This window comes from Drosophila pseudoobscura, chromosome 4 (assembly GCF_009870125.1).
Source record: "Drosophila pseudoobscura strain MV-25-SWS-2005 chromosome 4, UCI_Dpse_MV25, whole genome shotgun sequence".
Taxonomy (NCBI): Eukaryota; Metazoa; Arthropoda; class Insecta; order Diptera; family Drosophilidae; genus Drosophila; species Drosophila pseudoobscura.
In genome coordinates, this window is record NC_046681.1 from 9,251,183 (window position 1) to 9,277,772 (window position 26,590).

At 41.7% G+C, this 26,590-nt stretch overlaps 1 protein-coding gene and 1 long non-coding RNA gene across 3 annotated transcripts; both read right to left on the reverse strand.

Moving 5' to 3' along the window:
* Positions 1-466: 466 nt before the first annotated feature.
* Positions 467-2,087, reverse strand: LOC6902453 (barrier-to-autointegration factor-like). 2 transcript variants are annotated; one of them, XM_033380291.1, is made up of 3 exons: positions 1,965-2,087; positions 848-1,277; positions 467-763 (listed from the first exon to the last, which is right to left on the reverse strand). In XM_033380291.1, exons 2-3 carry the CDS (start codon positions 971-973, stop codon positions 617-619), a joined length of 273 nt encoding a protein of 90 aa, XP_033236182.1. In that variant the 5' UTR covers positions 974-1,277; positions 1,965-2,087; the 3' UTR covers positions 467-616. The 2 variants fall into 2 exon arrangements, with proteins under 2 accessions (XP_033236182.1, XP_002132998.1); XM_002132962.3 differs by lacking the exon at positions 1,965-2,087 and having other exon boundaries at positions 848-1,579.
* An 18,612-nt stretch (positions 2,088-20,699) lies between these two features.
* Positions 20,700-22,397, reverse strand: LOC117184103 (uncharacterized). Its single transcript, XR_004469317.1, has 3 exons — positions 22,282-22,397; positions 22,107-22,213; positions 20,700-20,759 (listed from the first exon to the last, which is right to left on the reverse strand). It is a non-coding gene; the product is annotated as an uncharacterized lncRNA (long non-coding RNA).
* Positions 22,398-26,590: the final 4,193 nt, after the last annotated feature.

A 26,590-nucleotide genomic window follows, 5' to 3' on the forward strand; every position in this document is an offset into this window, starting at 1 on the left:
GATTCGCAACAGTAGCAGAAAATGCTTCGGATATTAAATTAAAGCTACTATTTGTGCTGGCTGCTATGAAACTACTCGAGCTGGCAGCTATGCAACTATTAGAGCTGGTGGCTAGGGTAATTGTAGAGCTTTCTAAAGCTGGATGCTGTGAAACGTTTAGAGCTGGTTTTAAGGTTATTTTTTGCAAGACTTTCATGGCCAGTTGAAAGAAAGAGACGGAGATAGAGCGCTTCTCTGTTTCATGGTCCAATTCGGGGGAAAGAAAGAGATGCAGCTGCCAAGACCTTGACCTTGACTTCAACAACTTCCACGAGATGACATGGGTGGAAATTAGCCATGGAGTGATACATATGTACAGAATAGAAATTCTTTATTCCGAATGAACAATTAAATTAAATGATATACATATATTAAATATATTTTGGAATCTTCTCGATTTGTACTCTTGAGAACTGAATGGTTTTTCTTTCAGGCTGCCGCAAGCCACTCACGGCCCTTTTGTAGGTACATGTATTTGTTCATTGCTATTTATGGACTATGACTAGTTCTTATTCGTTAATGAGATTTCGTTTTCTTTCCAGTCTCAGCCGACTCCATCCAAAGTCTAAGAAGTCCCTTACAAGAACTCCTCGCACCAATCGTTGAGGCAATCATAGCAGTCGGAAGCTTGCTTAGAGCTGGCGCCGGACAATACCCTCATCCAGTGAATGAACAGCACCTCGTCTTTCTTCAAGATCAAGAATTGGCCGAGCACGTGGTATGCCTGGGGGTATTTACATAATAGTTATTTGTTTGCTGATACCTTGGAAATATTTGTATACTGCCGCACATGGCGAACACAACGCACCTTGTCGAATCCAGCTTCGGCCAAGCGTTCGCCCAGCGTCGGTCCAATTCCAGACAACGCTGTGACAGACTTTTCGCCCATGGGCTCTGCCACAAAGATACTACATTTCTTCGATATTTTCGGCATTTTCAGTTGTTAGCTTTGTTTTTTTTTTTAGCAAATTACAATGCAAAAAAATTACCAAATTGTTCGTAGAGTGACCAAATGGATAATAAGCGTGCTATGTCGATATATATTTGTTGTTGATATTATTTTTGGTATCGATATGGCGATATTTGTGCGCTTAAGTTGCACCTCTCTTCACTTTTTCAACGAGTTCACAAAAATACCTTCTGCCAGAGTTCTTTGAAGATAAATGCTAGAATATTCGGATGATTGTCTTATTTTATAGTCCAAGCAGTTTGTTTTTGACATATCGTTCCGATGGCAGCTATAAAGTAGTCGGATGGAAATTTTGGTGTTCTGTCGGAACGGAAGTCGGCCCTAACCTCTCGAAATTAGAAGCACAGAAGAATACACAACACCAGTAACCAGGGAGGAATCAGCACTTGTTCAGGTAAGGAGCCAAGGACTGCTCTTCAATGCATTCGGACTGGAAGCCACTTTTCAGTGGGTGTCTCAATATCCGCTACAAGACTTGCCTCTGTAGCTGGTGTCTGGTATTGGTGTCTCAATATTTGGCTCTGCAGTCTGCTCTGCGCCGCATAGATCGGATGAAGCTTGCAGCCATGAAAGCCCATCTCTCAGGAGTACGGCGAGCCGTGCGGGTGGGAGCGCGGCTCAGAGAGAGTGCTCTCTAGAACCTTTTGCGCTTGAATCTATGGAAGCTCAGCTTTGAATGGCAAAGGCACCAGCTTCAGAGCCAAATGTTGAGACACCAAGCAACTGCCGCCGCCACAATGGAATATGAATTTACCGACTACAAAGAGGCTTCCAGTGCCTCGGGGGGGACCACAAGGAATCCAAGCTTCGGCGGTGAGAAGCACCCTAGAGTAAACAGTAAAAAGGACAATCGATGGACACCCACACAGTCCATGCCCACGTATCCCTAGCCGTTTCGAGTACCTGGCATTTGAGCAATAAAAATCTGCACACGTGATGAAAATGAATCACTTACCAACAGACTCGACTGCAAGATTCCTAGAATCGATCACACAGCACAGTGTTTTACGTCAAACTTGTTCTCAGTAAAAGTAAAAGCATTAGCCAACGGGAAATAAATATTTCAGTCATTCGAATCGATTCAGTCGTCGGGATTAGATCTAAAACAAAACAAAATTTGAAATTTAAAATGTGAAATGTGAAAAGAAAAAAGTTGAAAAGTGAAATGCAAAATTAATAGCATAAAAACGAAAATAACTTTATTCCGATCAGAACAAAGAGCAAACGCCCAAGCAGGAAGTCGGGAGGTCGGAAAGCCCCAGCCCCTGCATCCAGTGACAGGCAAGTGAAGGATTGTTCTGTGGCTTTTGGGGGACATCTGCAAGGAATTCGGTACGGGCCTGTGCTCCAAAAATCGCGATTCAAGTGCCCCTAGATGAAAGGTTTCGAATGCCAACCTCTTCGAGGCTGTCACTCGTATATCGTACTCGGCCGAATTTAGCAGAAACAAGTTGGCCAATTTTGACATTTTTTTTGCTGCACGGATAGTTTATAGTAGTTTATAGCCAAATAGCTTATGCACGTCAATTGTTGATATTGTTGGTATTTTTTTAATTTGTGTCTTTCTTCCACTCGCGAATCTACAGAAGCTGGTGATTCTACGGACTGATTTCGTGCCCGTGATCCTTCATCAACTGGTCGCACTTGGCCATGCCGGCGGTGGCAGCAGGCATGGCCGAGGGCCGACCTTGTGCGCCGCCTGCGAGCGAGGAGAGGACGGCGATCTACAGCGTCCCACACTCCTCTCCATCTCCCCCCCAACTCATGGGCCTCGTGCTACACGGCGGAGAAGGCGAGGAAGTGACGCTGACGGTAAGTAATATTTTTCCTATCCACCGGCAATTGCTCTGAACATTGCTTTCTACTCTCCAGGTCGTACTCTGATTTACAATCTTCAAATAAAGGAGACGAAGGATCTGGAGTTCCACATGCGCTGTGCTGAACATGTGAGTGATGCTGAAAGAGGTTTTGTGTGAGCAGTGAAAGAGTTCAAAACCCAGGCAATATCCCATCTTTGCAGCCATGTTATAGATAGGACTTACGATACACCTATGCGAGCCATGCAGGTGCTGGAGGTTGTTCTGGCATTTCACGCGCACATCTCTCCTTCTTCAAGAGGTGTGGAATCGTCCTTACTAGCCACCAGCATGCTTTGCTAAAGGATGACTTCGCAGCTGAACTTATCCATCATCCATCGGGCGCTGGATGGGTTACAACGGATCCCCAAAACAGCGTTCATCATAAGTGTGGCGCTGCGATGTCGATCGAGGAGGAGGTGCAGGATGCAGGGTCCAAGGAAGCAGCGCCTAGCAAGGCTACTGACCAGTCCGAACGGATGAACCGGGATGAACGGGAAAACGTCGTTTTCCCGCGGCTTTGAGCTCATCAGCTCGGACTGATTACTGCTCTTGCTGGGCCACGATTCCATGCACTACTCTGCGTCCTGCATTTGCTCCACGCTCGCCGTTGCAGTGGCACCCTTACGATGAACGGCATGTTTTGCGGCTCCAAATTGACTTCTCCATGGGCTTAGTTTTAGATAATAAATCTATCAGATACATTAAACTACACACTCGCATAAGTATATGTAATTTGCAAGCCTCTAATTCTGCGACTTCCTGGCCTCAACTCAATCAATCGATGAAGTGTAGTCTATGGTTAGGCAAAAGCTGGGAGTATTTTAAAGACAGTTATTCAATTCCAGATCCGCCAAATGGCTTTGCTGGGCAGCAAGGGAGTCAACCCAGAGAACATTCCTCTGCAATGCGAATTTGAATTGCAATTGCGAATGGCCGCGTGCTGGAAATTAAATAAAACACTCCCAACGAGCGAGGGATTGGGCTGGGGATTGCCGGCTATGCTATGTACGACGAGGACGTGGAGCACGAGCCACAGATACTCGTACAAACTTTGTCATAGGGAAAACTTTTTCGCTGCACACTGAACCAAAATGAAAACGTAGCCGAGCGTGATGAGGCATGGAAGGGGGAGCGAGCACCGCCACGGCAAGGATTGAGGGATGGGGCCAGGGTCAGATCTCAACGCATCCCGTTCCATGACATCCCATGCACACAGAACAATCAGCATCAAATAGAGCCACAGGCTGATGTAGCATCAAGCTCAATTTAATTGTGTTTTACCAAAACTAATCTACGCAAAAAATGTGAATAGTCAAAAACTCGAACATGATAAATCATCATTCCATATTCGAAAGCTCCAACCTTCCATAGATTTATCATTCCGTATACGTACTACCCAAGCAGTCCAGTCCCTTTACCCATTACCATTCCCATTCCTCTTCGCAGACTGTTGAATCAATTGCATTTTTTGGTTAGCAGCTGTCCGAATATGATTTTTGATGAAACACCCACGAAGTGCCGGGCGGAACCACTTAGACCTGTTATTAGGCATCATAATTCTTGTGTAGACAACGAGCAGCTGCCACTTTTTGGGTCCTCGAACGGACAGGACATCTATCAATTTGCTGCATACCCACATATCTCTCATCCCCCAGCCCATGGCGTGTCCCACTGAACGAGTGCCTGCATAAGAAATTTAAATTATTTGTTGGAAAAAATATATAAAATGTGAAGAGAATGCGCGCTGCAACAGGGACGACTAGTAGATACTTGGTAGATAGAGAATTATCTAAGAGAAAACGAACAGAAAAACTACAGGAAGAAGGCCGAAATTGTACAATTTAGACAACAATAAAAGAAAGTGAACACACAGAATAATTGCCAGAGGAAATGGCGGGCAATAGCTTTGCAAATTCCATTCACAATTCTTTCCGTAACTTTCCCCAGTGTCCAATACACTTGGCTAACTTCAATGGGTATTTGGGGGGAAAAAGAAATCACATCAACACGTTGATAGGTGGGCAGAGCGAAGGATGAAGTTGCGGCCATTTATCAGAGTCATGGAACCATAAATAAAACAAATAATACGAAAATATGCAAAATAAAGAATATAATAATAAGGACGAGTATCGAGGAGCAGGGAGGGCCAGAAACGGACAGGCTGGAAAAAGGATCAAGATTGGGGACCGGAGCTGGAGCCAGAGCAGGATACATTTGGTCTAATAGATGGACTGAACGAAATGGGCCCAAACCCCTAGGCTCTGCTCTCACTTTGCATCTACGGAATGTGAGGGCGAGGGCGGGGGTGAGGGCGAGGGGTGAGGGCGTGTGGATAGCGTCAAACAAATGGCCGATGACCCATAATAAAAATTATTATGAATGATACAAGAACAAGAAAAACCCATTGGGCTACTGCCACTCCCCCGCCCCACACCCCATAGCGGTCTCTGGTTCCGCCCAATAAATTGAGATGCGTAGCATGGAGAGGGTGTGGTGTGGAGTGGAGTGCCCCAGCACACCCTTTGGGACTGGGGATGCCTTGGTTGGCGATGCCATCGCAATGTCCGCTTCAGAATTATATTTGGGCTCTGTGCCAGGGCACGTGCATCAAGATTCAATTGAGAGTTCTAAACACAAAAATGGGAGGCTGCGCTACAATGTTGCCTCCTCGTTGGCTTCCTCTTTTGTGTGTGGCATTTGAGTTTCTGTGACACACTTTGTTGCGTTTCAAATTTAGATTTTGCAAGGATTTTCTTAGGATTTATTTAAAGCTACAAATGAAAGCAGAATGATTTTCTTTTTTTTGTGCTATATCTAAGCTATTCGAGACCTCTAAAGTTCTATATGCTTCATCAAACTGGTTACAGCGCATTGAGTGGGTCGCAAAAGGGACACAGCTTGATCCTGTCTCTGGACTCTTGTGGACTCCAAGTGTAAAATATGAAAAATATACAACACTGAACAGCAACAACAAAAATCACTGAAAAACACAAAAAAAGCAAAAGATGAAAAAGGAAAACTCTCTCTAAACACATTCCGCACGCTCCATTGTGCCCGTGCCCACCCCTCCCCTCCCACCCGCTGCCTTATGTGCTGGGACAGACGAATGCAAATAGAGAGTGTGAGTAAATAAATAATAGAAATATTTTACTCACAGCTATTTTGCATACTCCACGCCCGTGCCCTGTCCAGTTCCAGTGCCACTTCCAGTGCCACTTCCATCTTCAGTTTTTGAATAGGTGAGAGAGAGGGGACGGCCCCCGCTGCAGCGGGGTTGGGGGAAGCCGTTGAACCGCTTTTCGGGATATGTGAAGTGAAATGTTGTTCTGCATTGTTTACTCTGCTTTTCAAGTACTTTGGACTGTAAGTGAAAATAAATACATAAATATTACAAAATATACATACATACATACATCTATATATCTGTGTATCTATGTGGCTGTGCGGATTGGGTGGCTGGGCGAACTGAAATCCATTAGCTGCTGCTGCTGCTCGCGGGAGTCTCAAGAGCAATGATAGCAGAGCAACAGCGGGAGCAGCCAGGCAGCCCTGAACCTAATAGCCTCGACTCGACGTGTTGTCCCTTTCAATTATATGAGAGGCCAGCCCCCCCACCACCACCAGTCCCTATTTTCCTCAAGGACTCTGCGGTTTTTATTCCCTTTGCAGTGGTCATTACTTTTATGACTGGAATTTTGTAAATGGAGCAGTTCCCTATTTCTATAAAGTTGAAAGAATAAACATTTCTGCAAAGTTATATTTAAATTTTATCAATAAAACCTGCCCTTTGCCAAAGAGTGCGTGTATTGTTGTTGGTTTGTTGGGACCGACTCAGCTGCAGAAGGCTTTGACGAAGAAACGAAGTGATAGGTGAAGAGAGACAGCATTTTGGTGCCTCATAAAACATTTTGGCCCTTGATTAAATACTCCTACCAAATAGCAACATAATCCTATGAAATCTTTGTCCTAAATCAACATCCTAGGCTTCACAAACTTATATTAAATATGACTCTACACATCGTTCCAAACCCAATTTAATATCCCTCTGGCAGAGTGTCTCAATATTCGGCTTCTTTGTCGCTTGTTTTTTCCCTATGGAGTGAATTTTTCAATTTTACACGTTGCCCAAAAGAAAAAGGCGCTGCCTTGGCAACAACCAGAACAAGAACCGCCGAATCGAAGCCACCGAGGTGGCGTTAGCTCATTGCTATTGTTAGAGGGAGTCGTGAGTGTCGGGGGACGGGTGACTGGAGTGGGGGGAGGGGGGGGCAGGGCCCCGCTGGGAGGCGGCGAGTCCCGAAAGTAGTAGCCAACAGCCGGGGGGGTGGCCCAGATCCAATCCTCATCTATTTGCCTCATGAAATTTATTGGCAACAGTATAATGCGAAGCACGTTCATTTGATTACATTAAAACGAAAGTGGCTAAAAAGGTTGGCCAACACAGAAAGAGAAATCCACAGAAAGAGAGCCACTGAACGGGAGAGAGAGGGCCAGAACGAACGTAGCAACAGTCGGGGCGGGGAGGAGGGGAGGGGGTAGGCAGCAATTTTTAAATAAATAAATAATAAACGTGGTAGGAAATGGCATGGGAATGAAACGGAAAGCAAAGGGAACATTTCCCCGGCTTATTATGCTGCAGAAAATGCTGATATGTACCTCGAATAAGAGGATTTCCCCATTGTCTGCACTCGCTGCGAAACAATGGAGCTGGTGGAGCTGGGGCTGGTGCCACAACTAATCGCAAATCAATGACGCAAACTACAATAGAATTTTCAGCCAGCAAAACATAAATTAAAGACAATTTTCCGAGTACTGGTACTAGTATATTCAAAAGGCACTTTATTTGGGCCAAGGACAGGGGGCCTTCTAATTTCTGTTTATTTTAATTTTTCCCGACTCCTAAACAACCAAGATTCTATGTAAAAACCATCCATCGGGGCTGTAAAATATAATTTTATTTGAGTCTAGTCTTGGGGAATATAAAATATAATCTAGGGAGAATTAAAGGCATTTTAATACCCTTAAAATAAACCATTAATACCTCTATAAAGTACAAAGCCATTGTATCTAATAATCGTCTAGTGTAATCCATCATTAGGGCCTTTTTTCATAAAAAAAAACCGTATCAAACACATCAAACTATGGATTTCCCGTTCCACTAATAGTTCTATTAAATCTATTACCAACAAATTTGACCACAAAATGTTCCCGAGAGTTCAATGAACTAATTAAATCGACATCTCAATTACCAGGAAACGCATTTCTATGCACATCACACAGATAATTACAATGTTCTGTGTTTGGCCTAACAAAACGTTCGGCTAAATGATACATGTTTCTATTTCTATTTATTTAACTCTAAAAAATGTCCAACGTTTTAGTGGATATCAAATCAAGCACTCGAGTTAATTGCATTTAAATTTAATTAGCCCTAAATGCTTATGTATGTACTGTATTGTGGCCTAATAGAGGGCAATCAATGGGGGCCAGAGGGTCAGATGGTCAGAGGGCCAATATAAATCCACATAATTTACCTAATTTGTGTTTTATTTAACGCTTTGTTTTCATTTTATTTATGTACATCGAACCGCAAATTAATTTACGAGCAACTTGCTAAAAAAAATGTAGCCCAATCCGAATATAAAAACTTGAATAGAATGCAATAATAATCATTGTCTATGGTATATTTGTTAGTATTAGGGCTAAAATTTATGCCAAATGATCTGCCTAATTAGTTTTCAAATAGATAAAGGCCTAGCCTTAGATGTTCCTATGAGTGCCTTTTGATAGAGGAGATCTACAATAGATACGATACCCCAAGTCCCTAAAGGCATCGATAGTCCTAGATTCTCTTCATTTAATTCTTCTGAATAATTAATAATCGATTGATATCTGCTAAATCTAAGGGCATTTAAGGCTTCGGTTTTTGTTTTTTCTTTTATATAATTTTAAATTTGTTTTCTGTTTCTCTTGCAGCGACTGTGACGGCTAGTTCGTTCATGTAAATGCTGATTTATTACAGCCCAGCCACTCGTCCCCAGCCCCCTTGGTGGCCGCCATTAAAGTTATTAAACAAAGTGCATAAATTAACCATAAAAAAGGAGGAGGAGGAGCGGCACAGCGGAGTGGCCTGATGTGCAACAACATTGTGATCAATTTACATGGCTCGTCTCTGCATAAATAATAAATAAATAATTTCGCTGGCTCATTACAAAAATAATAGTAAACAAAAAAAACCACTGGTATATGCGAAGAGTTAATTTATCTATGGGATGAACTGGCCCTGGGCGGGGACTGTAAAATGCAAACGAGTAGTAAATTTAATAAATTCATTATCAGCTCATTAACAGCGGACACACACACACACGGCGGGCAGGGCGTATGCGCAATGTGGCCGGGAAAAATGGGTGAAAAATGCTGACGCCAAATGCATCTGCCACGCAAAAAGCGTTAAAGCCAATACACATTTTGGGGATTTCCTTTTTGCGTAGAAGCAAAAGTGTTTGGGCGTTGCTTTGAGGCCCAGAGTCTTAATTGCAAAATAATACACACAAAGCCAGAGTCGGAGTCGAAGTCAGAGTTCTGGGCCTGGGCCTGGGTCTGGGTCTTTCATCAATGCCAGGCACACACATAGGGCGCCTCACGCACTAATACACAAAGACATGTGCGGGCGAGTGTGTGTGTGGAACAAAGGGAAGTGGCAAAGTAAGGCGTAACTACAAGAAGCCCATGATGTTTCGGTTAATTAGTAAACATCGCAAAAAAAAAGCAGGCGGAGAGCACAAAGCAGATGAGAGGAATAAAGTAGAGAGCAAAACGAACAGGCATAAAATACTAAAAGGGGAGTAACACAACATAGAAGCCCGTGTATCGCAGTCGGGTGTTCCAACGTGCGAGTACCCCTTACGAGTGGCTGTGCTGTGCTGAAAGCTTAAGCACCTAAAAACTGATTCAAAATTTGAATATTTATCATTCATTTTATTCACAGATGTGTCTACTAACATGGTTATACTTTAATACTTCGGTTCCTATCAGTTTCAATCGTTCAAAGGTAAGTGAATGACAGCATCTACGTGGTACCCATTACCCATTATACTAGTATTTTTATCGGCTTGATTTCCGCTGGAATAAGCATTAAAACTATTGACTATTGTCGGGTGACACTTTACCTAAACATTCTTGGTATTAAAAAATAAATCTTAGAAATTAAGTAAAAACCTTCCTGGCTTAAAACCTTTTTCAATGGTTTCAAAACCATTTAAAAAGTCAACTGTAAAATCTATAGAAATTGTATAGCATACTGCTTTGCTTACACGTATTGATCAAAAAACTCTTCATCCAAACAACCTTTCAGCTGCTGGGTACAGCTACAGAAACTGTTGCCAAAGCACAGTGCAACATTGGCAGGTGGCTGAGGGCTGAGGGCCAGGCGGGGCCCGGAAAAGACGACGGGTGTTAAGCTGGAACAGTGCTTAAAGTGCTGTTGTACACTGGGAAATAACAGGCATTATTTGTTGACCACTTGCACAATTTTTTAGAATAAACTACGAGTAATATGTAAAGTTTTACCTTTTACTTTATTTGTTCCCTTTGTTTTCAGTGCACATTCCTTGAGCCAGGGGCAAGCCCTGAGTCTTCCCACTTTTGCCAGCCCTTGCAGGGACACTGTAGTCAATGCTTAATTTGTTGGTGTGGGGCCCAGTCTCCGCTCTCCTCGAGGCAATTGAATAACATCCATGTGTGTCCGTAAGAGCCTTCCCCCTGGAGGCATTTTATTAAAGCATTAAGCATTGTATTTTATGCCAGCCATTTGTGCTCTCTCTTTCTCTACCACTGGGGCACAGGACGGGGGGGTACCAGAACTTCATCTACACTAATATTGAAATAGTTGTTTTACGAAAGCGTTAATTTGTGCTATATTGGTATCCCTTTGGGGTCTTGGGACCATAGAAGAACACAAAAATTCCAGGAAAAATATTGTATTGGTTAATCACACTATAAATTTACCTACTCAAGGATTTCAAGGACTCCGCTTGGAAAGGAGCTCTCAATTCTCTCGTTTCCCTGTTTTTAGGGCACATAACGAGACGAGGATGCACTGTAGATCCGTGCCACCAGATATTGAGTACATCATCTGGCCACTAAAACCCGTTTCCAGTCAGAGTTCCCCAGTAATTGCCCATCTCTCTCCCTCAATGGCACTCTGTCATGCCATCCATCAGTCTGACGAGGACTGGCCAATGCACTTACGACAAAACTTTCTTTTCGACGGGTATTAAGCAAAAATGCAAAGGTGTGTGTGTGTGTGTGTGCTGTGTGTGTGTGTGTGTTTATGTGGTTATATGTAAGTGAATGTCTGCATAAATTGCGACCAACGTGGCGTATACACAACGCACACCGCAAGCATACACATGGAAACATATTTCTCGCCTTATGAATACGTATTTCATATGAAATTTTTTGCCATACCAGGGGGGGCATAGAGGGGGGCGGGGGTAGGGTAGGGAGGATGTTGTTGCAGTTTTGCAAAATGCAACACACCAATGCATAAAAATGCCATATTTCAGAATGCAAATATATTCTTTTAGCTTTTTTGATAAATGACAACGCGGTGTGGCAACGCTGATGAAAATGCCCCACACACACACACACACACAGGGAAAGAGGGAGCGAGGGAGAGAGAGACGGAGTAAAAGTGGTGAAGGGAAAGAAACATTCTTCGTCCTTTGCATGCGGCTTGAACAGAAGCGAAACGCGTGAGCAATATGAAGCGTGCTGAGGCTTCTATTGCTGTTACTGCCACAGTTACAGGCTACACTCAGAGAAAACACACACCAATATATCTTTAAAAGTCAGGCAGTGTATGTCTAAAGGTACGCAATCTTTTCTGCTAGAAGAATTCACGAATAGAAGGTCTCACAAATCAGCATCACCATTTATAGCCATGATCTTGCATCTATGGCATATAAGATATTTTTTCCTTCTCAAAACCCAACCATTCATTGTCCAAATACATATTTTTAAGGATCACACAGCTTGATCTTAATGTGGAATATGTTCAAATTAAACATATTAAAAAGCTACATTTTTTTCCCACCTTCAAACTCAGAGAATAAATTCCTACATCGACATATATTTTATTTCGGGTCTGCAGTGTAATTTTTCCAAGTGTACTTCTACTGCTCTTTCTACTGGTGATTCTGGCCAAAGCTCTAACCACACACACACACACTCACACGCACACAGCCGCAAAAATATCACACAAATAACAGCAAAAATAGAAAGAAAATGTATTTCTTTTCCCAACATTTTGGAGCGCTGGCATTTTAATTTAATTTGCACACAGAAATTCTTCTTCATTGATGGAACACTCTGCTTCGCCCATCGTTATTTTCTCTCGCTCTCTCTCTCTCTGTATTATTTTGGACGATTATCTTGTAACAATTTAATTTATTTAACCCGTTCACAAATGTGAATATGTCATGTGCAGAAATTGGCTTTAGGGAAAAATATTTAACAATTTAATTCGGTTTATGTGGCCATCAACGGGGCAGGTGGTGATGGTTAGGGCTGGGAATTATGGTTTACTATACGAGTAAGTGGATACAATTTTACTTGATATATCATTTAATATATAGGTTTGGCTTCTTTAAATGTATCTTTATGTATCTTCATGTTCCATTTTTACGATATACGCTCCTATATTTTACCATAATTCCATAGGTTTTTTTTCTTCCTGTTTGCATATAATTTATTCGACTGCAGACCCAATAAAAATCGAAATTATTCAATAAAAATCAAAAATAATAATTATAATAATAGTTATTAAATAAAAATCAAGAAAAATAATTATGATAATAATTATTCAATAAAAATCTAAAATAATAATTATAATAATAGTTATACAATAAAAATCAAAAATAATAATTATAATAATAATTATTTAATGAAAATCAAAAATAATAATTATCCAATAAAAAATAATAATAAAAATAAAAATCTAATCTAAATAAATTATTTGGATTCTATCTTCGTATCGCTCTTCTCGAAATTTTTCAATGCATATTCTTTTTTTTCTATTCTATTTTATATGCTTTTTTTGTGTGTGCTTTTCCATTTTCCCCTTAAAGATGTTAATCCCATTTTAAGACTACCCCAAAGTCCCGGTTCATTAACAGGATCCCGCCTTAAAGCGTAAGTAGCCAGCCTGCTTAAATACCTGATGAAATATAAAAGTAAAGCACAATATTTCAGCCTGCTGCTGCTGTTGTATTTCTTAATTTTTAATTTATCATGCTGCTCCGTCCTTCTTTGTTTTTTTGCATTAAATTTGAACGTTTACTGTTGACATTTGAGTGCTGACTTCAGCCACCCGCGGCGTATGCGTAACATTTATGAAAAACGAAAACATAAAAAAACGAACGTCCCACGTGACGTATGAGCAATTTTTTAATTACCAACCGCAAAGGCAGTGGGAAAGCACAGGAGCCTGAAGCTGCTGCTACACGAAAGCTTTTTCGCCGAAGCACAATCCTGTGTCGCTATTATCTCAGAGAATATAGGGGAATAGATCCGATGGCAAAATCCTATGGGATATTCATTCGATTTTAGATGGAAGGAAATTCTTCGGTGAATATCTCAACGTGGCATAGCAGCCACACATACTCGTATATATATTCAGTGTCTGCACGAAGCCAGCATGTCTGTGCGTGTTTAACGGGCTTCATTAAACGGGCATTTTGCGGGCTACTCAACGTGCAAAAGTGCGCGGACGTACAGCTGGAGAGCGTGTGCAGCAGCATTGTTGAGCAATCTTTGAGTGCTTGACATTCCGTTTAATGATTTGCATGCCAGAAACCCGGGAAACTTGGTTTGACGTGTCCGCAATTGCAGCACGTAATGGCAGCAGGGGAAAATTGGCTTCACTTAAAGCGGGTAAAAAGGATTTTTCCATCAACATTGTCAACTGTCATCTTACTCTCACTCGGTAGCTGTATCTGTGTGTCTTTCTCTTTGTCTTTGTCTTTTCCCTGTGTCCCTTTGTCCCCTTTTGTGTGTCTGTGTATTTTGCCAAATGATGCAGATGATGATTCATGGCCAGCGATTTCTTAGGTAAGACCAACCGCAAGCCACAAAATGCAAAGCAGCTAAAGCCACCGTAAAAAGCAACAACAGCGGAGCGGAGCGGAGCAAAAGCCAACGAAAGAGAAACAAAGGCGAAAGCAAAAGCAAAAGCAGAAATACAAATTCATGCAAAATGACATAAGTCACCGCAAAAGTAATTTTTCACTAATGAGCTTCCCAGGTGCCGGTGGAAGGTGGAACGAATATGGAACGAATGGCTGGGAAGGCAGGCAGGGGGGGATGGGTACATTACTGTGGCCACAGTGGTTGGTAGATATCTATTTGAGGGTAGAATGAGGTAGTGTATCTCTGGTAATAAAAGAGATAAGGTATCTTAGAGGTGGCGTAGATTGTCTTCAATTGGAGGTCCTTTAAAGTCTCAAAGAAAATTTCAAGCATTTATGTAGCACAAAGGTGCATTTTTTATAGGATGCTCAACATATTTCTCAAGTGATTTCTCTCAAATATCTCTCTATACATATCTCTCTAATATATAAAATATTTTTGGGTTGAGTTTGCCCAATATTTTACTCAAAAGTCGAACCATTTCGGACCGCCAAATGGTTTCTGCACGTAAATTCTTGATAAATCGCGGTCCATCGATGGTATTTTCTGCTGTTGCTTAAGCCAGCTCAAATGCAAGCCAATCTTTAGACTTATAAAAATATTTTAATTTTTTTTAATTAAAAATTCTTTATACAAAATTTTTTTTTTTTTTCTGCCAGTTCCTCAATTAATATATTATTTTCCTATACCCTGTTCTGGTTCCACGGTCCTTGAGCTGCTCGTCCCCCGTCGCCTGGCACGCGTTCTGTCAAATGCCATCTTTGTGGACTCTCTCCCTGTCCCCCAACCAACTGTTTGTCTTCATAGTATCTTTGTATCTTTTGTGTTTAATCTAATGATGTATCTCAGGTGTTTGTTTGTGAAATTTATCGTGAAAACTTTTATGCTTTTGCTCGTTGGCTTAAGGCGGATGTCTCCCCAGATTTATAACCGGCTATTAGTTTGGATATAAATATTTATACACACATACACTCAGACACCCAAAGAAAGACAAAGAAGCACCTCTAAAAAACCCAAAAAAGCCTTCAAGCTATGAGAACTGGAGCGGACAGGGTAGGACTAGGACAGGGACTGAATGGCTTTAGCGGTTTGCTTGTATTTGCAATGCCTATAATTAGCTTGCAATCTGACGCATCCAATTACATGCAAGCCCCACCGAACCCCCAACCCCCCCCGCCGGAGTATCTCCCTCTCCCGAACAGATACACAGACATTCGCACCTAATTACCACAGCAGCCATAATAACAACAGAAACATGAAGTACAGTGAACAGTCGGTAAAAGGGCACAAGGGATTAAGGAAGTTCCCGAAAAACTCTGTTTTAAAAGGTCCTAATTTTTATAGAATAGTTTATTGATTGTTTTATGTACTTTCGACCCGAGATGTGATTAGTTTCTATGATTTTCTTTTATCAAATGTATCTTTCGTATATTTCCACTTGTGAAGCACTCACTGTTCAACAATTACAAGGACTAATGCACAAATTACAGAATGAATATTCATATTTAGAGTGGAGAATGGAGTGTGGAGTGTGGGGGCCAGCGAGTAGCCCAGAGCTGATACTACGCCAGAAACTTCATAACCATCATCCGATCAGGTGGCGGCGGAGGGAGGGGGGGGCAGGAGATATACATATCTATGTAGAATGGCTGAAGCCGCAGCCATCGCCGCAGCTTATTGCAAATGAAAGCCGGTAGTTTTTCATTATTTTCCATATCCTTTCGCTCGTTGTTGTAGTTTTTGTTGGTTTCGTTGGGTTGTTTGTTGCCGGTGTTTGGCACAAAATACAAATCTGCATGCAGAATTTTTAACCCCCCCCCCCCCCCCCATTTGTTTACACCCCCATTGGTAAGGGGTTGCACGATTTTGATGAGAGTTTTGTCATATATTTTGGACCCCATGAACGTTAAAAAATATTATCTATTTTTTAGAGCATTTTAAAGATTTCTATTTAGCTGAAAGTTCTTAGCAGAGTTCTAGTTTTACTGGGAACAATTTTTCCTTAAAGAACATATCTACTTTCTGAGATAAACCCCCCAAAAAAAGGTTAAGGGTTGATATTTAAATATATTTATTATTATTGTTAAATATTTCCATATTTTATCAACCTCTTGATACCACACAAATATCCCCTAGTTCATTGGAATCATTGCATTAGACACGATCCAAGGGTATTCTAAATATCGGTCTCTTAACCTTCTGTCTCTGGTCTCTTCTCGTATTTGGTCGTGCTGTTGTTGTTGTTGTCAGTTCTCATGGTTGTTGTTTGTTTGTTTGTTTGCCAAACGGACACCTGCACTGAGCTGCCGCCGTCGCAGTCGCTGTCGCTGCAGTTACCTTTGGCATAGCTCTCTGGCTTCGGCGCTTAACAATGAAATTTGCGCATAACCACATGCAAATTGCCAACCCGCAACAACAAGTACAGTGCATGCAAATAACCTCTGCACACACCCACACCCACACCCGCACCCACACCCGCACCCACACCCGCACCCACACGCACCCCCCAAACAGGCGAGTGCATTGGTAAATGTACAAATAATAATCTACGAGTATTCCAGGGCAAAAAATTCCACCGATAGAGGGAGAGAGAGGGTGTGAAAGGGTGGCGAGCAAAAGAGACGTCAAAACGAAAATTGCTGTAGAAACCGCACAAAATACTACATAAGAACGATGCAGTCAAGTGAAAGGACTAGGGACTGTATAAACTTAATCATCCAGGGGCACAAGGGTTGGTTAATCTTCTGATAAGGATTATAGTAAAACATGTACAATCTTTAACTTTAAGATCAATCCAACAATCTTTAATTCCACATATTTAAAAGGCATTTTAATGAATAATTTCAATAAAAGAAATAAATAAAATAAATTTAAATACAAATTTAAATAAATAAATAAAAAATAAATTAATGCAATTAATGCAAATTAATTAATTATGTAAATGTTTAATGAATGCAAGTATTCCAAATAATCTCTAAAAAGATTAAATAGTCTATAGTTAGTAGATCGTAGATTTAAAGTAAAAATTCCCCAAGTCAAATCTTTTCGCTCTATTTTTAGCGAAAATAATTTTTTCTTATATTAATAAGAATATTTCCATGCATTCATATGCTTCAGTAATATTGAAAATATCCAACAACAACAACATAAAATCTTAAATATTTTGTACACCATCTATGCTATCTTCTGTCTAATATTCTTTGATTCGAGAATTAATTTCCCTAATATTTATCTATATTTTTCTAGAAATATTTATATTTTCCCTTGACTTAATTTAAAATTCCATAATTTTTGTAGATGTTAAAAAAATTTTAAATATTTTTCCTTTTCTCTGAACGAATGATTCTCCTTGGACAGCTCTTGGAGACTGGTTTAAGAAGCCACAAGGTGTACGAGCACTCGCATTTTCACCAAAAGAAATGACATCAACCAACACCAAAATCGAATAACATTTACAACTTTTGTAAGTATGAAACCAACAGGAAAAAAATTATGGCTGGCCGAACATAAATTTGCCATGAAAACGGATCGGGCCAAAAGTGAGTTGAGGGAGGTGTTAAATCAGGGCAAGGGAAATGCTGGACGAGGTAGCATATTGAAACATAAAACAGGACCATGGACCATCGGCCATCGGCCATTGGGGGGAGAATGGTGGGGAATGGGAGATGGTTGTGCCATGTTTTACACATTAATCGATAAACTTTATTATAATTTGTTATGGTTGCATTTGCTTTCGGTACTTTCGGCTGTGTTTGTGTGTATCCGTATAACGCGTACGCCATTTTGTCTGGCGGTAACTTTTTTCAACGTCTGACCCCGACCTGTCTGCTGCAGCTATTTTTGGCAATTTTCACAATGTCAAAGCATCTGAATAATATTTCATTTTTGGGGGGGTGGGTACAAACTTTTTGTTTATCAGTTAATTAGAATTTTCGGGAGGATTGACGCTTTTTCCTCGGGATTGAAGTTTGGTCGGAAAACGATGCAAAATTATTGCACCAATATTTTTTTTACCCCAACATCCGTTTCGATTTAACTTTCGAGCCACAGAAAGCTCTGGACACTGGTCACATTTTTGTTCAGCATTCGGTTTTTTTTTTTGGTTTTCGTTTCTTTTTGTTGTTGTTGTTGTTGCTGTTAAAAGTCCACACAAGCTCATAAATTTAAAAAATGTAATATCCCTCTTACGGAAATGACAATTTATTGGTGGTTTTTACTATTCGCAATTTATTTTAACTCCGCAAGGAAATGCATTGCGGATGTAACACCCGTCTCTCCCTCTCTCTCCCTCTTTTTCTCTCTGGGTGACCCTGCCCCCATCTGTAGTAAAAGTTGCCAGCAAACAGAGAAAGCGACAGACGAGCAGACAAACAAACAAACAGTCGCTTGTCCATTGAACAAAAAACACAACAACAAAAATGGAGGAGGATAAGAGTATGGCGGGGCAGCTGTTGGGCAAAGGGAAATGGAAAATAAAATAAATATAAATATCGGCTGCAAAGTGGCCTGTAACTGTAACCGTTACGGGAGTAGCGCGGCTAAGAGAGCTCTCGGCCAGCTTTTTTTTTGGGCTGGAACCTTGTGATATCCTAGAGAATAAAACGGGGCAAAGAATAGAGGAGGGAGGATATAGTAGGAAAATATCTACAAAAATAAAGTAAAATTTAATAAAAAATATTGTATTTTATTTATTTCCATTTGCTAGAAGTTTAGATATGCCCCTATGCGATGCTGGATTTGTGGCCTACAAATGATGAACACTTTTTCAAAGACCTTTCTGTTGTGCAGGACGTGCTGGCAAATCCTTTCAAGGCTGTTCGTCTTTGAAGCCATAGAGATATCAAGGTCCCTACCTTTACGGAACAAAGAGCTATGTATGCATGTATCTACACCTCCGTAAATAGTAATTCTTTCCCATCCAAACGAAAGACTCTCTTATCCCCTTTGATACCTCGCAAAATCAAGCTCAGCTGCACTCGCCGAAGCCGTCCGACTGGTGGGGCAGGTTCTGCAGTGGCCAGCGACTGAGATTGAAAATCCGTTAAGTCATCGCCAGTGCTAACCGCTGTGGCCAGGGCAGCATATCCTTTTACCACCCATTGCACCCCCCCCCCCCTGCCCGCTGCACTGTTTTTTTTTGCGTGTCTTCTTTCTGAGCGGCTGTCAATGTGCTTGTTATACCCTAGCAGCGGGTATTATGGCTTTGCAACACAGAGAGAATTGGTCTCCTATCATACATAGAAATAACTCTTCAGTTTCAAGACCTTTTCCAGCTCGTTTTTTAAACAAAAAATTATATGATCCGATCAAGGAATCAATTTTCTATAAGTTTTGCGCTAGTTTTTGCAAGGTTTGTTGTATGCACCCGATATGGTATCATGGCTTCGGCCCCAGACGCTCCTCTGTGTACTTTATTGTTTGTTTTGTTGCTTTGGCTGATGCTCAGTCGTCTCTCCGCTGCTGCTGCTGCTGCTGCCAAATCCTATGACAAATAAGCGCTTCGCCTGCAATTTGTACTTTCAGTTGAGACTGACTTTGCTTTTCATTTAACCAAAGCCGGAGACGAGCGCTTCGGGAATTGAATTGCGCGATGCGATTCCGATTCTCTCTCTCCCTCCCTCTCTCTCTCTCTCTGTATCTGTCTGCTTCTCTGTCTTTAGTCCGTGTCTCCCCATCAAACAAGCAACGACAGGCAAATATTAAATTTCTACCTTCAGTGGCACAAAGTTTTCAAGTTGATTGAGTAGCCTTCTTTGCAGATCGTTGAAATGCTTCATCAATTAATAAGAGTATATTTTGAGTGTTTTTTCGGGTATAAATATGGTTTGAGGTGTCACAAGTGTTTGGTATTTAAATAATAGATACAGATACGGTTAGCTTTTGACTGTGCAAACGATTTGTACAACGATGGTCATAGTTCTCCGATTTGGAGTGTATTTTTTTCCGCATAGGATAACCTACCTTTTGGATGTGGTTCTTCAATTTAAGAACATGTTAGTGACCTTAATGGACCATGAAATTTTCACTGGTAAACAGAATTGGAATCTTACAACAAAGTTGACATTAATACATGATTTTTATAGACAAAAAGTGCACTACATTTTAAACATATCCTTAATTTATATGATTGTTCTTTTGCCCAGGACCAGGAACGGGCACAGGCGATCCCATAAACAATACAGTCCACTAGAGTACAGAAAAAGGACACATAGAGTGATGAGCGGTTTGAACCAATCAAGAATGTGAATATTTCAAAAATATCCCTTAAAAATGTATTAATAATATGTGAAATTATGCTGCCTTTAATAAAGAGTGACAGTAGAGCTGAAGGAGGTGTACTCTTAATATTCATATTCATATCCATATTCATTTAATATATTGGAAATTTCTTTTTGTGTATGCCCTAGAACACTGAGCGAATAGTCTGCGCCGAACCGACTCGATTCAGTGGAATACGGTATTCGATTCATTCGTTCTGCGTCTCATCTTTCTTACTCCATAAATGTTTCCATTTGTAGTCATTTTTACTGTATTGGATCGGAACATTTCGGTTTTTTTTTCTCGCTCACTCTACGTTTGAAAGAGAGAACGAGAGTGAAACACATATTACGGGCTTTTTGCTACTTCTTCTGCCAGAAAAATCCGTATTTGTGTTTATGCGTAGAAAACAGTCACGAAGCCAAAAAATGTATTAATTTACACTGAAAAAAATGTATTTCACATATAGCAATAGAATATTTTGTGCAAAATATTAGACAAATATTTTTTAAAAATTTGTTCAGTGTAAAAATGAAACCCAATTCAAAATTGTATTACTAAACGTTTGATTAGTGGCTCTATGCATTCCATATAAGGATAAGTTCCACTGCCGTAACCGTAGAAGCTAAGATTAGCTTTTATTATATGAACATTGTCCAGGTACATATATATTGATATCTATTAAAATATAGATAGATGAATATAGGTATAGAGATTGATAGATATAAAGCTTTTGTCTACTTCCATTGCGATTTAGCTGGAAGTGGAACTCCTGAAGTTCTCAGTCCACCCTCTCATTTTGCGACAATTTTTCAATACGACCCGCACAATTTTGCATTTTAATCACTCACTCAAAGAATGCTCACAATGATGTAATCTTTTGGGTCCCGGGTCCCGGGTCCCGGGTCCCGGTGCTCCTTGCATTTACCGTATTGGGTATTGCTCTTTATCAATGTATGCATATGTATACGTATGCATGTGTGTGTCTGTGTGTGTGCAGATGCTGATGCAAATATGCTGCGGCTGTGCATATGTATGAGTGCAATTCCCATGCATGTTCAACATGATTAATTTCTGTAATAACTCGATTGGAATCACGCGCCAGCAGCAACTTTTCTTCCATCAGGCATTCCACACAACCACACACACATACACACACACACACACACACACGCAATCAGACACACATGGCATGCATTGGCAGTATCGGTGTGGGTATGCGTTGGGTTTGGGCATGGCTCTCTGTGTGGGTCCCTGGTGGACATGCACGTTCCGTTATTCGCCGCATACGTGAGGGAGAGCGATGTGATCCAAGCAATGACAGAGGGCGAAGCGGCGGGAGATACAAGCGGCGCATAGAAGCAGAGGAAGCGGAAATAAGCGCGAAAGAGCAGTGGAATCAGCAGAAAAGCATAGGAAAGGTATATTACTATGGGGTGAGGCAGCGACTACAGAGGCCACAACTTCCCCTTCGAGTGCTCTGTGGCAGGCGGGAGGGACAGCGACTAGGCGAATCCACGGAGCATGATTTGAAGGCCGATAAAGATAGCTGGAAGGAAGGTGGAAGAGCACAGCGGGAGTGGTAGAAGAAGAGTCCCGGGCAGAGTGCAAATGTTGCAGGATTTAGCTGGGCCAGGGTTTATTAATCTTTAATCGATTTGGATAAATAAATAAATCGATTATCGAATGAAAAGCATTATTAGGTAAAGGTAAATCCAGCAAAATAATTATACATTCTAGAAGCATACATCGAATGACATGAATGGATCTCTCGGGAGGCCTGTACGTACCCATGTAGATAGTTATATTTTCAGCACTGATCTAATGATGATTGCTCTGCTCCACCGTCTGCTGGTTGGTATCCACGCTGCTGTCATTACCATCTATCCTCCATGTCCTGGAAGTACAGCAACGCAAAAAGAGAAATAAATGACGAGCACACACTCAGGAAGTGGCGGGTCATACACATTAGAGATCTGCATGACTCCATTCAAAAAAGATGTCCTATAGAATGCATTCGAATTGAAATTAGTTGAATAAGTGCCACAATGAATTTAGTTTATATGAATGTCAGTGCGAGTGTGTATTGGCTCTATAGTTTTCAGCATTCAGCGAAGGAATAGCCCCGGCATGGCTAACTGTCTCGTTCATTCTCAGCTGATCGGCACTGCTTTCTCTCTCTCTCTCTTTCTCTCTCTGTTGTTCCAGCTGTTGCTTCCAGCGTGCTGAAGGCAAGATCCTTGTCTTCTGACGTTGCTGGAGGCGTAACCATTCCGTAAGATATTCTATTTTACCTTTTACGTAGAGCATCTGGAACGCGTTTGTAGTTGTCGTTACTGGCCGTCTTACTTTGAAATCTTGGATTTGGCTTATTCCATAGTATATCCTATGACTCATAGACCGATTTTTAGTTCCCAAGAGACAAAAGCTCAACAGATGGGTGGAGTCTCACAAATGCGAGGAAGTGTTTTTTACTCCTCCCATAGATAGAAACAGATCCTCGCCGGACCGGTATATAGGAAAATCGATAAAAAAAACTATCGAAAGGGATCGAAACATTCAGAGATATATTTATTTTATATAATTTGCTTTAGTAGGTACAGTAGCTTTAGTTGTTTCCACTTCGCTGCCGCTTTATTTCGTTCCAGAGGCATTCAAACAGCTCCACAGACAAAAAAAACTCTGAAGGTCACGAGAAAAAACGCGTACGAGGATTTTTTGGTAAACACAATAATATATATATATATGGATATATGCTTGAAAGAAAGAAAAAAATGTGTAAATTGGTGACCAGCACGGGGACTGCATAGTCTGGTTAATATTTATATGTTATATACAACATAGGGAGATATATCTATATTAAATGTACATCTAAAACTTGGAGGGAGTGATAGATAGTGTCTAAGGGAAGTGTGGAAGGAGTGGTGTGGCAGCTTGTGGCAAAAGGATAGCACGAGATGGCATTCGCCTGCCACCCCTCCCGCCCATTCTGGCCACAACCATCATGCAGTTCAATAAGTTTTAATGCACTTAATTAATTCCCACTGCGTCTGGTTAGAGAGAGAGAGAGAGAGAGAGGGGGCAAGGGTAACAGAGTCAGAGAGCGATGCCATTTGCTATTTCAAATTGGATTTGAACAAGAAAAAAGGACTCGCTGCAGAAGCCGAAGCCTCATATACTCTGGCAGCATATATATGGCATTATTCCGTCTTTTAGAAATGTACGGATATCCCTTATGGCTTTGAAAGTCTTCATACCCTCTTCAAGGGTATACATATATTTCTTTTTCCTTTTATTGAAGTTTGTCAACAACTGCCCCCGCTCGTCACCCCATCGACCGACCTACTCTGTCTGTTTACCTAATTTAAGTTATTCTAATTCAATTAGTTCATCTTCTAATTAATCGTCATGGCTGCTGCCGCCGCTCTCTACGACTGTCTGCATCTTCCCCCCCAGTCCGTTCCGTGCTCAAGTCAAATGGAAAATGCAATTTAGTTGAGTAAATATCGAATTTCCTGATGGATAGATAGATAGATAGATTGCTTATGTAGATCCCCGAGGATTTGCGGATTGAACGAGTGCATGTTTGCTCCTCGCATAATGCATGGAGAAAAATAACAAAATTTTCCCACATTTTTTTTTTTTTTTGTAATTACATTTGGCATTGGATGTGGAGAAACTTTCAAGGAGAATTCTAAAAGTTAATTCAGAATCCAAGGGGAATTCAAACAAATATAAGTTTATTTCACATTAATTTTCAAGTACAGTAGGCACGAGAGTTTCCAGAGCTCTTCGGCTCTCTTCGGGTCGAGCCGCGTCTTGAGAACTCGCAGCAGCGCATTTAAATATATGATGAATACCCTCATGGATCATTATTCAAAGATGAAGTCTATTTTTATTGTATTTACTAATTTTAAGAGCTTCCTTTCTCTCATCTTTTTGTCAAGAAAGTCGACGAGATTTTCCTACAGAAAAGATTGTACAATGCTACTTTTATAATGTTAATGCTTAGTATTTTTCGTTCCAATTTATTGACCATCGAATAAAGAAAGAAAACCAATCATTGTCTGGAGAATCTAGCTGCCACATCAGAGCCCTCCTTTAGCTCATGATCTTTCCCAAGTTTCCCCATCTTGCAGGTCCCTCTGTGAACACAGTCCCCTCCTTCGTGCAACCTGCTGCCTGCTGCAACATGTGTTAAGCTTTAAGCGATGTCACAATCCCAGATATAGCAAAGGACACAAACGGAGATGGAAGCGGCAGAATGGACTGTAATTTGCATTGATTTATGGCCGGTAGGAGGAGCCGCCAGCGAAGAGCAACTTGCAACAGCCACAGCCACGGCCACGGCAACTGCAACTGCAACTGAAACTGTGCAACAATGCAGCGATGTCAAGGTGGGTCTGGGTCTGCATTCCGATCCATTCCGGGCCGGACCTTACCTGACCGGGCCCCGGACCCCGAATCCCGGACCTGGACTCCGAACGTGTCGTGTCACGTACATTCAATTAAACGCCCTTGAGTGCCGCCACAGCAACGCCTGCTACGCCTCTATCCGACCTGCTCTTGCTCCTGGTGCAGCCATTCTCTGTGCCTCTTGTCTCTGTCTCCTTTGGTTCAGTTTATTGGCATGCCAGTGCCAGTGCCAGTGCCAGGGACAAGGTGGATGAGGATGAGGGCAACGATGGCCAGACCCCGGGAGCAATGAGCTAAAGATAAATAACAAGCCATATAACGCATACGCACTGTGTGTCGCCCGGGACAAGATACGACAGGAGAAGGAGGATAGAGCAAAACAGCATGCAGCATGCAACAGCAGAGGTAGAGCCGCAGCAGCAGTTTGTCTTTGCCGTGTGCCAAAAGGAAGCGCATTTGGGCGTGCCCCCGAATCCGAACACCACTATCCAACGACAGTGAGAGCTCTCTTGAGCGGACACTCGTTACGGGTAGGTACCCCTGGGTATAAGAGGGGTCTCAAGAATAACTTAACAATATCCCTCAATGGAGATAATCGTCCGGAGCTCTGTTCGCCAACCAACGTCCTGTTTGGGGCACTTTTTTACAGCCAATATAGGGGCTAAGGATGGCCAAGACTTTCCATCAAAGAGAGCATTTACTGTACGCCAGTCTCATGCTCATTTTGTTCGCCATCGTTTGGGCAAAGCCGGACAACAGTAAACAAGCACGGAACGCTGCTAGCTAGAGCCGGACCCGAAGTGAGCGATAGAGCGACCTGATCCCCTTGGTCCGGTTCTCCCGCAGGACGGGGGTGGCACGAACCCCCCCTCATTGTATTGCATGCTCTCGGGCGTTGATTTCCACAGCTGCCAAACGCTTGTCTTTTGATCTCCAACGAAACCGGAACTCCGAACTCCCCGTCCCAGAATCCAGCACTCCCTCAACCATGCCCCACCTGACACTCCTCTCGATAGCTCTCTACAAACGCAATTTCAATTAAATTTTAAATATTTATGCAAGAGTAACAGCAACGGCAGCGGCAACGACAGACACAGACCCCAAGCGAGGGACACGTAGAGGGCGGGCGAGGGGGACAAAAGTCCGGCCAGACCAAAACAATTACAACATGGCTTAATCCTTTTTTACTGTTGTTTCCGTTTTTCGCCCATTTCAATTGCATTTTCCGCTTTTCCACACCCATACATATGCATCCGCCGGCATGGTTTAGTGGCTGTGCAGGGCGTTTTCACTTGATCAACATTTCTTCTGTGGAGTTTTCATTTTATGGCCTTGCATAAATTTGCCTTTTGGATGGCCAAGCGAAGATCTATATTCGTATTTTTGTAGGCCCTTTGGTAAGACCCTTAAAGACGGGACCGCAAGATTCACTTTAAGGATTACTTATAAGGATGAGTAAACTTTGAGCTCTCCAGCAGCAATGACAAAATTTACACTTTCACTTTTACAATAATAATCCGCTCTGGGGCACAGAAGTCAGCGGGAGGGCGAACTTTGAAAGGATGCATTTGAGAAGGTTCGTCTAGGGAAACCATGATGTTAGGGAGGAATATATGTAGGTATGTATACCCTAGGCGGTCGAAGATGGAGGAGTTCATCAGTTGTATGTCATACCAGAAGCTACGTGAAAAAGAATTGGCAGAGAAGCTGAGAACTTTCAAATGTACTTTTCCTGTGACAAAAATTAGGTCGTAGGCCCCGATGTGTAGATCACATCCTGCCTACTTAGAATTTGGAATATTCCCACAATATTTTTTTCAAGAACAAAAATTTCCGTCCTTATCTTAGGTTACCTCTG